The sequence below is a fragment of the Oncorhynchus kisutch genome, linkage group LG2 (genome assembly GCF_002021735.2).
Source record: "Oncorhynchus kisutch isolate 150728-3 linkage group LG2, Okis_V2, whole genome shotgun sequence".
NCBI lineage: Eukaryota > Metazoa > Chordata > Actinopteri > Salmoniformes > Salmonidae > Oncorhynchus > Oncorhynchus kisutch.
In genome coordinates this window covers 67965230-67980503 of record NC_034175.2, presented here as the reverse complement: position 1 = coordinate 67980503, position 15274 = coordinate 67965230, and the positions used below count along the sequence as shown (strand labels likewise).

Below are 15274 nucleotides of genomic sequence, written 5' to 3'. Positions count from 1 at the left end.
GTTTATAATATCATCTGAGGAACCAGTGAAGATAAAAATAACTAACTTAAAAAGTTCTAAAACTATTTTATTTAAAAAATAAAAATTTACGCAATTGTCTACACACTTAGCAGAAACTTTGTTTAACTAAAGCATCTACATCTGTCATATACCAACCCTACCTTGTCACAACAAAACAGATTGGCTCAAACACATTAAGGAATGAAATTCCACAAATGAACACCTGTTAATTGAAATGCATTCCAGGTGACTACCTCGTGAAGCTGGTTGAGAGAATGCCACAGTGTGCAAAGCTGTCATCAAGGCAAAGGGTGGCTCCTTAAACAAATCAAAATATTTTTGAGATTCTAACACTTTTTTGGTTACTACATGATCCATATTTGTTTTGATGTCTTCACTATTATTCAACAATGTAGAAAATAGTAAAAATAAAGAAAAACCCAGGAATGAGTAGGTGTGCCCAAACTTTTGACTGGTACTGTAGAACAAAGACTCACCATACTGATTTCACTTGACTTCATTTAAATCCCAAGTACAAAATCCCCAGTACAAGACCAACAGAATAATTTATCCCACCACCGACTAAAAAATAACAACATACAACTGTAAACAGACAGAGGCAATTGAGGAAAACTGAACAAGAAACAGTCACACACTACAGAATCTACAACAAAACATTGTATACAACTATTTAAAATAAGAAAACAGATACACACTTGATGAAATGTACAATAAAAAAACGATTTATATTTCTTACAATTGACGTGATAGTGCTGTGTTTTACATTGTCTCATAGGTAAATGTGTAAAAAAAAAACTATTCTAAAATAATAATAAAAGATCACATGGATTTCAACAGGTAAAATATGTGCCTTATGATTCCGGTATTCTAGCCCTCCCTCCATATACACCTTGCCTTTCAATCCCATTCTATATAAAGTATAGCACAATATTACATAAGTACTGTTTAACCTCTACGCCTGTACAGGTATAAAAGGCACCAGAGTCACCTTATTACAATACATTCTATAGCGTCTATCAGAATCCAAAACGTGTATGCGTGATCTAGAATATTGGAACATTAGCTTTCATACTTTTCTCAGCGTGGCTCAAGCAATTTCTCCAATCGTCGAAACACTTTCAAATTAATATAGGATGTGTACGCAGAGCCGTGTTGGTTGGGAATTTTGGGCAGATGCTCGTTTGGGCAGTGGTCTCAGAGACCCGTAGTTATGTCACAATGGGATGCTGGACTATCGCGTCTCTGGACTCAATTACGCTTAATAATCCTTTTGGTGTCACTTCTCGTCCAAAGGCAGACAGACAGAGACCGTTTGTGGAGACAGACAGACAGTGGAGACCGAAAAACAGTTTGTGGAGACACAAACCATAAGTTTACACTGAGGAAAAGGGAGACAGACAGGCAGGTTTCAGGCAGGTTTCAGGCAGACAGACAGGCAGACAGACAGACAGGTTTCAGATCACCACACTGGTACCACTACGAGAGCTCTTATCCTGGAAGAGAAAGAAAGAGATGGAGAGAGAGGGGTGGAAGGAGAGAGAGAGGGGGAAGGAGAGAGAGAGAGAGGGATGGGGAGGGAGAGATAGAGGGTGTTCAGTAGTGTTGACATTTGTGTGGTAAAATGAGTGCATGTGAATGTCTGTAGATGTGTGTGTACCATCCTGTTTGTGCAGTGTCTGTTACAGGACAGTACGATCCTGATCTGTATGTGTGAGTAAACAATGTTATATGGGTGAGAGTCATACATCAGCACTCGTGTTTGTTTCTTACTGAGTAGCGGTCGTAGTTCCTCCTGTTGCCGTGCTGGATCTCGATGGAGGAGTAGCTGGGGGGTTTCTCTGGCCACAGCTTCCCCTTGCCTCCCCTTTTCCCTCCCCTCCTGCTGTCTTCCTCATCCGAGCTCCAGGACCGTTGTCGATGGGCAGGAGGTGAGTGGGTCCTATCTTGCCTGGCAAGGGCTGACCGACGCAGCTCCTCCATCATGTCGTCACGACTACGGGACCGTGGCGCCGACCCAGACCCCCCCGTCCTCCTCCCGGCCGAGCCTTGCCCCTCCCTTTTTGGCCCTCCCCTCCGGTCGTCCCAGTCTGACTCGTCGCTGTAGCTACGCAGGATGCCCTGCCGCGGAGGGGTGGAGTTGTGTTTGTCACGCCGGTTGTCACTGTAACGCCCACCGCCGCCACCACCGGTGCGGTTGGTGCTGCCGCTGGATTGGCTGGATATTCTTGGAGCGCCACTGGTCCCTCCTCCAGTCCCCCTGCGAGAGGAGAAACTGGGTACCCGCTGGACGATAGGGGGCAAGGTGATCACTCTCCTCTCCACCCCCCTCATCCCCATCTCATCCAGGGCAGACAGCATGCTGGGGGGGCCGGCCGTGAAGGGGACCCCCTGGGGGCCTCCCTGGGGCTGGTACTGGTGGGTGTGGGGAGACAAGTGCTGATGAGGGGGAGGGGGCATCTGGCTGTGAACCCCCCTCATCTGGCTTTCCAGGAAGTCCAGCATCTGGTTGGTGTCGTGTGCGCTCCCACCATGCATGCTGCCGTTACCATGGTGAATACCGTATTGGTGTTGGGGCATGTGGTGTTGGGGGATAGGGAGAGGCTGCAGCTGGAGGGGCGAGGGGCCCATCGGGGCCATGGCAAAGTTGGGCTTGGTAGGGTACCCATCGGAGAACGAGGCTGGAGACATAGCGAATCACACAGCATTAGCACCGTTATAAGACTGACCTGAGACCAGTAGATCGTTTCACAGCATTCATGGTCAGGGTTCTCCCCAGGATTTTTTAAGGTGGTGCTGCTGAGTACGGCCAGTGGGGGAGGTCAGATATTTTTTCATTTGTCTATTTACGTAGTGGCACAGCCAGTCCACAAGGTGGCACATCACCTCTCTTACATTCTTTGGGAGAACCTTGAGGGTACAACTTTATAACATTGACCAGAGTTCAGTAGATAGTTTCACAACATGCAGGGTACAACATTAGCACCATTATAAGACTGACCTGAGTACATCACTGGGTTGCCCTGGGAGGAGTGGTTGCTGATGGGGGCGTAGATAGGCTGGCCGTGCATCCAGGGGGCCATGGCCTTCTGGGCCTCTCGTATCATCCTGTGCTGCATCACCACTTGGGAGGGGAGAGAGGAGAGGTGTGAATAAGTGTATCACTATGAGTGTGTGTGCGCTCGATCGCGTGTGTGTGTGTGGTACCTTTCTCAGGGCAGCAGCAGGTCTGTGGGCAGCAGGGACAGCGGATGTAGCAGCAGCACTTCTGGGGGCAGCATTGACAACAGCAGATACAGAACAGCATGATGAGCAGCAGAGCCCCGATGATGATGAACAGCACCGTCAGCCAATCTGGAACAGAGGTCAAGAGGTCATGTAGGACACATAGTGACTTCAGAAAGTATTCATACCCAAGTGACATATTTGACATTTTGTTGTGTTACAGTCTGAACTAAAAAATACAAAAAATCCTCTCACCCATCTACACACACACAATACCCCAAAACATTTTTGCAAATTTATTGAAAATGACAGCGATAACAACTGTGAGTCTTTCTGGGTAAGTCTAAGAGCTTAACACACCTGGATTGCAAATTATTTATTTTTTTTATTCTTCAAACTCTGTCAAGTTGGTTGTTGATCTGTGCTAGACCTCCATTTTCAAGTCTTGCCATAGATATTCGAGCTGGTTTATGTCAAAACTGTGGCTAGGCCGTTACGGAACATTCAATGTTGTCCTGGTAAGCAACTTGGGCTTGTGTCCTGCTGAAAGGTGAATGTCTCCCAGTGTCTGTTGGAAAGCAGACTGAACCAGGTTTTCCTCCAGGATTTTGCCTGTGCTTAGATCTATTCCGTTGTGTTTTATCCAACAACAAAAAACTCCCTAGTCCTTGCCGATGACAAGCATACCCATTACAGGATGAAGCCACCACCATGATTGAAAATATTTAGAGTGGTGCTCAGTAATGTGTTGTGTTTGACCCAAACACAAGGCTTTCTATTCCGGATATGGAGGTAATTTCTTTGCCACATTTTTTGCAGAATCCCAGATTGACCCCTTCCCTTCGCCTCTCTCACTTTGATTTGTGTGTTAATGCGTGCCTCCGCTGTACGCAGTGTTGGAGCTACTATAATTTTTTTATACTGTACCTATGCCATCCTTTCAGATCTACAGAAGTGAATAGTGGAGTTGATTTGGGATTGGCCAATGTATTTTTTTTTGCTGTGTTACTCACATTGTAATTAAAGTGCCACATAGACAACAGCGCCAAGTCTCTACAGAATGTGAGTGACATTATTTCTTATTCAAAATAGGCCATTACATGGTGTACAGTTTGTTGAATGCATGTTTTACATAGAGAACCTATGAACCTTGAATGGAGGAAGTTAACATCGTTATGGAAGGACCTCCCGAGTGGCACAGTGATCTACGGCACTGCATCGCAGTGCTAGCTGCGTCACTACAGATCCTGGTTCAATTCCAGGCTGTGTCGCAGCCAGCCATGACTGGGAGACCCATGAGGCGGCGCACAATTGGCCCAGCGTCGTCCAGGTTAGGCCGGCATGTCCTTGTCCCATCGCGCTCTAGCAACTCCTGTGGCGGGCCGGGGCGCAGTGCACGCTGAAACGGTCACCAGGTGTACCATGTTTCCTCCGACACATTGGTGCGGCTGGCTTTCGGGTTAAGCGGGCATTGTGTCAAGAAGCAGTGCGGCTTGGCTGGGCCGTGTTTCGGAGGACGCACGGCCCTCGACCTTCGCCTCTCCCGAGTCTGTATGGGAGTTGTAGAGATGGGACAATTGGAAACCACAAAATTTTTGGGGAAAAAGTTTGTTAACATATAAATAAAAAATATATAAATAAATAGTTACGGAAGAATGAAACATGACCCACTGCACAGTTGGTCCTCAAGCCTAAGGGTGCTTTTTAATGATGTGCCACAGGCACCCCATGGTTCCCCCAGGAGAGCAATGCATTGGTGGAACATGCAAATACTTAAATGAAAATGAGGATAGTTAAACGCATCCTGAAAAAGCAAAAAACATTTGCAGTCACTTACGGTAAACAATGAGTTTGACCTCGCGGTCTGAGTCTCCTGAAGTGTCTCCCGGTGCGTCGATGGAGCAGAAGTACACACCGTTATCCCACCACATCACCTCATTCATAACCAGGTCGGCCTCTGTGGAGGACACACCCAAGCACTTACTGTACATGTGCATGATAACATTTAATGCAACATTTACAAATCTGATAATTGTGGTCTCTTTTCACTATGTTGGGGTCACACTCACTGTTTTGGATGGATATCTTGCGCTCCCGATACTCAGAGCCCAGGGTGGCCTCATTGGTTCCCTTCTTCTGGATGACTGTGCGAATGGTGCGCTGGCGGTCTGGACAGTCATTGGCTGGGTCCTGGCCCAGCTGCAGAGCAGCCTGATAGGCTACAGCAGGAGGAGAATGGAAGTATTATGATGACATCACTATTCACCAACATCTCCATTATCGCATTGGTGTCCCAATCTCAACAGTACCACTATGACATCATACAATCTTCAAAGCCTCATTATAACATCACTTTACAATTCTGACATCAATCTCTGCTGCTCCATTATGACATCCAAATCATCATATTCCCATTATAACAGCACAATCTACAAAGCATGACATCACAATCACCACAGCACCTTATGACATCAATCTCCACAGCCCTGTTACCTCACAAGCTCTGCAGTTCCATTTATGACATCACAATCACCACAGCCCCATTGCAAGAAGACTATAATAACAGAAAGAAAGGGGGAGGGCTACACTAGTGTCCGTGCAGCCCTCACTCATTTACCTGTCCTTTAATATCTCACCTGTGGAGTAGAATTCCAGCACGGGGTCCTTGCAGAAGGACTTGTAGCGCCAGGTGACCAGGACTTCCTGTGCATTGGCGGAGGTGGAGTAGTCACAGCGTATGATGACCGAGGCAAAGAGAGCCGTACTCCTCTCTGTCTGAGGAACAATCACCTGGATAGAAAACACCTCTGAAAGACAGAGTTGCGAGAAAGAATGAGAGGATAGTACAAAAATAACACAAATGATTAAGAGAAACTGTTTTTCAAACTGCTTAATTTGTATGCAGAAGTGCATATTAGTACTCGGAAACAATAATTTCTAACAACGTTTAACGTTGTGGATTGACTGTCCTGAACACCCATCTGCTTGGCAACTTGTAAACACCCTACGGTCACGTGACCGCGACTTGTTGGCCTTGTCATGTTTACACCTGTCGATTATTAACTTATTCTAACATGCTTATTTTGGAAAGAATCAAGACAATGTATATGTCAATTGTGTTTTGTAAGTAATAAAGCCCAATACACGTTAGAGCCGTATCTTAAAGCGGTTTTAGATTAAAAACCTTACCTGTTGGCAGGAAACCAAGCAGAAGCGCAAGCAAGATAATATTTCCCATTTTGTTCTTCGCCATTCCAACGCGGAAGCTCCTAAAAGACGACCAACCTTTAGTCAATCGATACAAACAATTAATTTGATAAAACCATGCAACATTTGTCGAAGCAACGCTTCATCAGCGCATTTTCTTGATTTTATGTAAATAGAAGTTTTCAATTTCCTCGTTTTTGTGGTGAAACTACTCTCCTACAGGTGTCGAGGCAACTTTCCCAGGCGGAGTTCATCGGCGCGTTCCCAACCCCATCCCCCATCTTCGGGTGACGTCACCGACCCCACCTCGAGCCGCAACAGGTGCAAGACAAAAAAACTTGTAAGTGATATGGAAGGCTCGTGCACGTGGAAACGAGTTTTTAATACATAAACGCCTAAATGTATCAAATAGTTCGCGGAACTAGGACTTTTGAAATTGATTATTTTAACAAGATAAACCCCCTCTGGAAATGCCTTTAAACATAGAGGACCTTGAGAAAATCGGGTATATTTTCCTATAGGCCCAGAATAGTAAAAGTAGCGATCTTTCTAATGTCACCTCAAGATCAACACCAGACTGTACACACATCAGATGTATGTCTTCTTTGTACACACATCTGATTATATCTAATGTATAAACGCAACATGCAACAATTTCAAAGATTTTACTGAGTTACAGTTCATATAAGTGTAACGGATGTGAAACGGCTAGCTTAGTTAGCGGTGCGCGCTAAATAGCGTTTCAATCGGTGACGTCACTTGCTCTGAGACCTTGAAGTAGTAGTTCCCCTTGCTCTGCAAGGGCCGTGGCTTTTGTGGAGCGATGGGTAACGATGCTTCGTGGGTGACTGTTGTTGATGTGTGCAGAGTGTCCCGGGTATGGGCGAGGGGATGGTCTAAAGTTATACTGTTACATAAGGAAATCAGTCAATTGACATGAAATACATTCATTAGGTCATAATCTATGGATTTCACATGACTGGGCAGGGGTGCAGCCATGGGTGGGCCTTGGAGGGCATAGGCCCAGTCACTTGGCAGGCAAGCCCACTCACTGGGGAGCCAGGCCCAGCCAATCAGAATTAGTTTTCCCCTACAAAAGGGGAAAGTGTATTACAGACAGAAATACTCCTCAGCACATATTGCAGGCTTGTATTTGTACCCTGGTTGAGGCAAGGCAATCTAGAATAATCTAGACCCATGTGAATCAAATTACATTTCAAGGATGTATCCAGATAATTGAGAAAATACATAGACATTGAACAGTTAGGGTCCAAGCACAGTGACTAATGTTTGGCCTTTTGAGAACTCCAGTACTATGCAACCGTTGACGCAACCAAAACTTAATTTACAACATTAGGTGGATGATTCAGAATATTGTGCAGTAGTTGTGGACCGTCAGCCAGCCTATTCAGCTCTGCAATAAGAATTACAATTACAATGGTCAGGGACTGTTGGTGTGGTTCTATTCTAAGGCTGTATTCATACTGTTGGTGTGGTTCTATTCTAAGGCTGTATTCATACTGTTGGTGTGGTTCTATTCTAAGGCTGTATTCATACTGTTGGTGTGGTTCTATTCTAAGGCTGTATTCATACTGTTGGTGTGGTTCTATTCTAAGGCTGTATTCATACTGTTGGTGTGGTTCTATTCTAAGGCTGTATTCATACTGTTGGTGTGGTTCTATTCTAAGGCTGTATTCATACTGTTGGTGTGGTTCTATTCTAAGGCTGTATTCATACTGTTGGTGTGGTTCTATTCTAAGGCTGTATTCATACTGTTGGTGTGGTTCTATTCTAAGGCTGTATTCATACTGTTGGTGTGGTTCTATTCTAAGGCTGTATTCATACTGTTGGTGTGGTTCTATTCTAAGGCTGTATTCATACTGTTGGTGGGGTTCTATTCTAAGGCTGTATTCATACTGTTGGTGTGGTTCTATTCTAAGGCTGTATTCATACTGTTGGTGGGGTTCTATTCTAAGGCTGTATTCATACTGTTGGTGTGGTTCTATTCTAAGGCTGTATTCATACTGTTGGTGTGGTTCTATTCTAAGGCTGTATTCATACTGTTGGTGTGGTTCTATTCTAAGGCTGTATTCATACTGTTGGTGTGGTTCTATTCTAAGGCTGTATTCATACTGTTGGTAGACAGTCTCTTTATAAAGATTGGCCAAGTACCAGCATTGAAGGGTGGTGACGTTAAACAAGCCTAGGAGCGCTTTTGTGTTAATAGTTTTTTCAACTCTCTCTCCAACATGCAATCAAGCTTTATTCACTCAACACAAAGACAGGCCAGCTTGAGTTTCACTCTCAACAGCTCTTCTGGATCCAATGTAAAGAGCTTAGAAACCTTGTCAAATGTGCTTTATAAATTAAATGTACGCCATTTGTACAGTGAAGAGGTATTCTGCACCTGTCATGGCCAGATGCTGAAGCGACAGCTTCCTCTCTGGTATTGTGATGTCATCCTGGAACACACACATCTTGGTCTAGCCTGGTGGAATTTAGAATCCTGTTATATTTCCTGTTTCACCCTATTGGTCAGCGTAGTGACCAGTGCTCAGTGCTGTCCCACATTCAGAAGGGACAGACATTTCAGTCACTGATGTGTCTTATGGAATAAGAGATAATGATGTGTACATCGTTGTGAAAGCACATGTGAAAATGTGCTAAATAAATGGTTATTGACAGAAAAGGCTTGAAAGAGTTGTTTATGTCTGTGGTGTTTGTGTGTGTAAATAAAGTAATGAGCAAGCACTGTGTGTGTATTAAGCGGTTAACATAGATAGCGATAAGAAACACACGCTCCATATCCAATGTAAACAATCATAAAAGGGCATAGTAATCACACACAATGGCACAATCTAAGAGAGTGTGTTTATATCAAAATCAATGTCAAACAAGTGAAGTACAAACATCTGCTATGGCTGAATGGCACAGTTTCAAAACACAGTTACCTGTGGCGAATAAGGGAATGTCCAATTAATACTGTGGGCTAATAAAGAATACTATTACTGTAATATAAATTCAAGCTCAGTAGGTACAGTACATTTACAGTAGGTACAGTACATTTACAGTAGGTACAGTACATGACACACACCACACACACACACACACACACACACACACAATGAAGGCAGGTGAACCTGAGTTGTCTTTTTTATGGCACAATTGACACCTATTATGTTTCTTATAGTCTGATGAAATGTATGACACGTGGAGGAGCATTGGATTTACAATTATAATGGCAGGTTGGCATATATAGTTGTTTAGAATTGATCAAAATAATCCTGAATTTAACACACATGAATTGATCAAAATAATCCTGAATTTAACACACATGAATTGATCAAAATAATCCTGAACTTAACACACATGAATTGATCAAAACAATCCTGAACTTAACACACATGAATTGATCATAATAATCCTGAATTTAACACACATGAATTGATCATATGAAGTTTCTTTGCTGACCGCTTTCCTTTTGTAAAAACCCCTTATAGTAGCTCTGCCTCCACACCTAATCAATACCTATTGATCAATACCTACCAATAGCCCTAATCGTATCATTGCTGTCAGCATAACTTCACGGGAACTAACTTTCACCGTGCTTCGTAGGTGAGAGAGAGGGACTGCTCTGTGGAATGGTTGTTTTGAGTTTCACAGATAAACCTAAATATGGACATACAGTACAGTACACATCCACACAAATGCTTCACACCCACGTTGCAGCCATACATACCCATTCAAACGGTGTGTATGTAATGCATCTACGCTCAACACACATACAAACAAAATGGTGTCCAAATGTTCCTTAAATCAATGCATAAACAATTTGCGTTCCATTGTCTTCTCGTGATCCATGCAAGGTGCCTCCCTTCTGTGGATGGATACCTTCTATTGGATAAGCCTCTTCAGGTTGTTGATGATGAGGATGATCAGTTAGTCACTCCCAGGCTGATGCATGATGTTTTAAGCGAGTGATGTGTGATTCTCAATGCTGGCAGTGCTGTGCATGCACAGGCTTGAGTTCTCTCTGATGTGTCACACTATGAGAGAATCTCTGCTCAGAGCAGGGGTCTGTTAAAATAAAACACCAAGAGCCATGTTAGAGACCATGCAATCATGCCACTCATGCTCGATTAGTCAGGCCTGGTCAGTGAGGCAATGTGGGAATCCACAGCAATCATGCAGCTCATGCTCTGTTAGTAATGTCTGCGAGTGAGTACCATGAGAACATGATACAATCACATACAGAACATGCATTATTTTTGGTATTACGATTTGACCTTTTACCTTTGAAATAAAGCATTAAACTTGAGGCTGATAGTTTTCTTGACTACATTATTTACGAAACATTGATCTAAATTACAACATCAAAATAGTGCTTTTCGCCTCTCTTTTCACATAAAAACCAATCAATATGAAATACTGTTAGAAAATGTTTTGATTTATACAGTGCATTTGGAAAGTATTCAGACCCCTTCCCTTTTTCCACATTTTGTTACGTTACAGCCTTACTCTATAATGTATTAAATCAATGTTTTTCCTCATCAATCTACACACAATAATGGCTCCTGAGTGGTGCAGCGGTCTAAGGCATTGCATCTCAGTGCTAGAGGTGTCACTACAGACCATGGTTCAATTCCAGGCTGTATCACAACCGGCCGTGATTGGGAGTCCCATAGGGCAGTGTGCAATTGGCCCAGTGTCGTCCCGGTTAGGGTTTGGCCGTCATTGTAAATAAGAATTGTTCTTAACTGACTTGCCTAGTTAAACAAAGGTTAAATCCATTTTTTTTAAATGCCCCATAATGGAAAAGCGAAAACAGGTTTTTAGAAATGTTTGCAAATGTATAAAAACCAAAAAACTGAAATACTTTATTTACATATAATTCATACCCTTTGCTATGAGACTCGAAATTGAGCTCAGGTGCATCCGATTTCCATTGATCATCCTTGAGATTGTAGATTGTAGAAAATCCACATGTGATAAATTCTATTAATTGGACATGATTTGGAAAGGCACACACCTGTCTTTATAAGGTCCCACAGTTGACAGTGCATGTCAGAGCGAAAATCAAGCCCCCAAAGGACTTGTCTGTGGAGCTCAGAGACAGGATTGTGTCAAGGCACAAATATGGTGAAGGGTACCAAAAAAGGTATGCAGCATTGAAAGTCCTCAAGAACAGAGAGGTTTGGAATCAGCAAGACTCTTCCTAGAGTTGGCTGCCAGGCCAAACTGAGCAATCGGGGGAGAAAGGCCTTGGTCAGGGAGGTGACCAAAACCCGATGGTCACTCTGACAGAGCTCCAGAGTTCCTCTGTGGAGATGGGAGAACCTTCGAGAAGGATAACCATTTCTGCAGCACTCCACCAATCAGGCCTTTATGGTAGAGTAGACAGACGGAAGCCACTCCTCAGTAAAAGGGACATGACAGCCAGCTTGGAGTTTGCCAAAAGGCACCTAAAGGACTCTCAGACGATGAGAAACCAAGATTGAACTCTTTGGCCTGAATGCCAAGCGTCACATCTGGAGGAAACCTGGCACCATCCCGACTGTGAGGCATGGTGGTGGCAGCATCATGCTGTGGGGATGTTTTTCAGCGGCAGAGACTGGGAGACTAGTCAGGATCGAGGGAAAGATGAACGGAGCAAAGTGCAGAGAGATCATTGATGAAAACTTGCTCCAGAGCACTCAGGACCTCAGACTGGGGTGAACATTTACTTTCCAACAGGACAATGACCCTAAGCACACAGCCAAGATAACACAGGACTGGCTTCGGGACAAGTCTCTCAATGTCCTTGAGTGGCCCAGCCAGAGCCAAGACTTGAACCCGATTTACTATATCTGGAGAGACCTGAAAAAGCTGTGCAGCGATGATACCCATCCAACCTAACAGAGCATGAGAGGATATGCAGAGAGGAATGGGGGACACTCCCCAAATACAGGTGTGCCAAACTTGCAGCGTCATACCCAAGAAGACTCAAGGCTGTAATTTCTGCCAAAGGTGCTTCAATAAAGTACTGAGTTAAGGGTCTGAATACTTACTATGTAAATGTGAATTTCAGATTATTTTTTTTTTGTTGCTAAAATAAAATAAAGTTTTTGCTTTGTCATTATGGGGGTATTGAATGTAGATTGATGAGGGGGAACAATTTTTTATCCATTTTAGAATAAGGCTGTAACGTAACAAAATGTGGAAGAAGTCAAGGGATCTGAATACTTTCCGAACGCACTGTAAATACTAAACAAAAATATAAACGCAACATGTGACAATTTAAACGATTTTACTGAATTACAGTTCAAAAAAGGAAATCCATCAATTTAAATAAATAAATGAGCCCCTAATCTATGAATTTCACGGGCAGGGGCGCAGCCACTGTTGGTGCTGGGAGCCAGGCCCAGCAAATCAGAATTCATTTTTCCCCACAAAAGGGCTTTATTACAGACATAAATAATTCTCAGTTTCATCAGCTGTCCGGGTGGCTGCTCTCAGACAATCCTGCAAGTGAAGAAACCGGATGTGGGCTGGCATGGTTACATGTGGTCTGCGGTTGTGAGGCCGGTTGGACGTACAGCCAAATTCTCTAAAACAACGTTAGAGGCGGCTTATGGTAGAGAAATTAACATTAAATTCTCTGGCAACAGCTCTGGTGGACATTCTTGCAGTCAATATGTCAATTGCACACTCCCTCAACTTGCGACATCTGTGGCATTGTGTGACAAAACTGCACATTTTAGAGTGGCCTTTTACTGTTCCCAGCACAAGGTGCACCTGTGTTATGATCATGCTGTTTAATCAGCTTCTTGATATGCCACACCTGTCAGCTGGACCGATTATCTTGGCAAAGGAGAAATGCTGACTAACTAACAGGGATGTAAACAAATTTGTGAACAACATTTCAGAAAAATAAGAATTTTCTGCTTATGGAACATTTCTGGGACCTTTTATTTCAGCTCATGAAACATGGGACCAACACTTTAAATATTGCGCTTATATTTTTGTTCAATATAGTTTAAAAAATAACACCCACAAATAAAGATGATCTAACCATCATGGGTTTAAAGTTGGTGGTCTGTTAGACCTACTGGACTTTCTACCTCGGAGCTCCTGTAGCTGTGATAACCTGAGAGTGGTAGGGTGTTCTTCAACATGACCTTCCTACAGGTAACTCACCATATTTCGGTTGTTGTCCCTGTCCTCTCTGCCCCCCTGTATGGTGTGGGCCAGTCCTTTAGGGGGACGGGTATAGGAGGACGATTGCATGGCCTGGTCAGTGGTGCTGTATCGTTCTGAGGGCGATTCGACCATGCGGTAACGCTCAGTGGTTGGGTTGACCATCCGGTACCTTTCCATCTCTAGCTCCGAGTATGGAGGCAAAGGGTCATCCTCCTCGGGCCTGTTGGTAGGTGACCGGCTGTAGAAACCGTCGCTGCCCTTGCCCTTTGAACTGCCCTTGGAGGGAGTGTCACTGTCCTCGTCAATCCGTCCCTTTCCTCTCTCCCCCTTCTCTCCTGCTCTCCCCCTCGCCTTGCGCTCCAATAAGTTGTTGAGGAATGCGTCATCGTAACCCCTCCGCCCCTGGGTGTGCTGGTGGGGGCGAGAGGGGAGATCGTCCCACATGTCCCTCTTCTTCTGCGGAGGCGGGCTGCGGCGGGGGTGCCAGTCATCATCCCTGTCTCCATGGAAACGGCGTGAGGGGCTGTGGTCCCGGTACGGGGGGTAGTGCTCTCGCCCCCGTAGTTCCAGGTCGTAGTCCCTGTCCTGGTCACGGGGGTCGCCCCTCCGGGCACGGGGGCCATAGGACATAGCAAATTCCTCCAGCTCATCCAGAGAGCCAGTACGCCCCCTGGAGCCCAATGTCCTCCTCTCCAGGTGCACAGAGCGAGGGTTCCACCTGGAAAACAGGGAAGACAGGGGGAATCAGAGTATATAACAGATACACAATTGCAGACAGACAGTGTTAACTAGCATTTTAGTCCTACATTGAATACAATATAATCAGCAATGAAATATCCAATATCTATACAAGATCCTATTCTCTCTCTCTCACACACACACCGGGTCAGAAAATGTGAGTACTTTAGATACAGTTCAAACTCAGTGGTACCTGCTGTCTTGCTCGTCATCAGTGTGGTTGCCACGGTAATGCCTGGGTCGCCGACTGTTGTGCACAGGAGCTGCCATGAGCTCTGATTGGTCATCGAGGTCAGCGATGGGTGGGAGAGCTTTCATCTGGACTGTCCGATAGGTCTGCCGGAAATCCGTGTCCCATCCCTCATGCAGAGAGCTGAGCTCTGATAGGCTACTGGCTGCTGGGACAACAAATCACTATGGAGAACTTTACTGTTTTCAAAAAAAGTTTTTCAATGTTATAAATGAACTGTTTCCACAGCACATGCAGCAGTGTTCTATTTACAACACGTTTATGCTTCAACACTTCTAATCCAATCACAGACACATCACCAAATATCACCCCTAATGCAAACAACATCTGATAGCCATAGACACCTGTGTGAATATAGATTGGTTATTCCCAAAGCAAATGCTTTTGCTGATTGGCCCTCGTCGTACAGGTGTAGGATTTTAATGTCAAGTTCTCACAGTCTCACATCAGAATGAAATCCATGTTCCTCAAACGTCAAATTTCTAAGTTGTTCCAGACGTCAAATTTCGAACTCCGAATGGTTAAGCTAAGGGTTAAGGTTTGTGATAGGCATAAAACAAACAAAAAAACACACAAAAAAACGTTCTATCGCTGGATTTGACCATTCAACCTTTGGAATCAGAGGCAGGAGGTTATGTCCATCCACCATCCCCATCC

At 44.3% G+C, this 15274-nt stretch overlaps 2 protein-coding genes across 4 annotated transcripts in view; both read right to left on the bottom strand.

Moving 5' to 3' along the window:
- Nucleotides 1-510: 510 nt before the first annotated feature.
- On the bottom strand, nucleotides 511-6740 carry ildr1b (immunoglobulin-like domain containing receptor 1b). Its single transcript, XM_031800533.1, has 9 exons — nucleotides 6671-6740; nucleotides 6433-6512; nucleotides 5880-6050; nucleotides 5313-5462; nucleotides 5081-5200; nucleotides 3226-3372; nucleotides 3020-3142; nucleotides 1792-2699; nucleotides 511-1514 (listed from the first exon to the last, which is right to left on the bottom strand). The coding sequence occupies exons 2-9, from the start codon at nucleotides 6494-6496 to the stop codon at nucleotides 1476-1478; spliced, it is 1722 nt and encodes a 573-aa protein (XP_031656393.1). The 5' UTR covers nucleotides 6497-6512; nucleotides 6671-6740; the 3' UTR covers nucleotides 511-1475.
- Nucleotides 6741-9307: 2567 nt separating this feature from the next.
- The window catches only part of LOC109870529 (immunoglobulin-like domain-containing receptor 2), a 31513-nt gene continuing 25546 nt past the window's right edge, over nucleotides 9308-15274 (bottom strand). For 2 of the 3 annotated variants that reach the window (XM_031800511.1, XM_031800524.1), the window contains 3 exons: nucleotides 14561-14765; nucleotides 13627-14347; nucleotides 9308-10527 (listed from right to left, as the gene is read on the bottom strand). In XM_031800511.1, the coding sequence (XP_031656371.1) occupies nucleotides 10492-10527; nucleotides 13627-14347; nucleotides 14561-14765 (962 nt within the window). In that variant the 3' untranslated portion in view covers nucleotides 9308-10491. The remainder of the gene's footprint in view (nucleotides 10528-13626; nucleotides 14348-14560; nucleotides 14766-15274) is intronic. The other variant, XM_031800518.1, reaches the window with a different exon arrangement.

Bases quoted from the DNA above. Each gene is read 5' to 3' on its own strand.
- ildr1b (XM_031800533.1), bottom strand. From the start codon at position 6,496: ATGGCGAAGAACAAAATGGGAAATATTATCTTGCTTGCGCTTCTGCTT. The intron at 6,051-6,432 runs GTAAGGTTTTTA...TCTGTCTTTCAG, and splicing joins GCTTGGTTTCCTGCCAACAG to AGGTGTTTTCTATCCAGGTG. The intron at 2,700-3,019 runs GTCAGTCTTATA...CTATGTCTCCAG, and splicing joins CAACCCAGTGATGTACTCAG to CCTCGTTCTCCGATGGGTAC.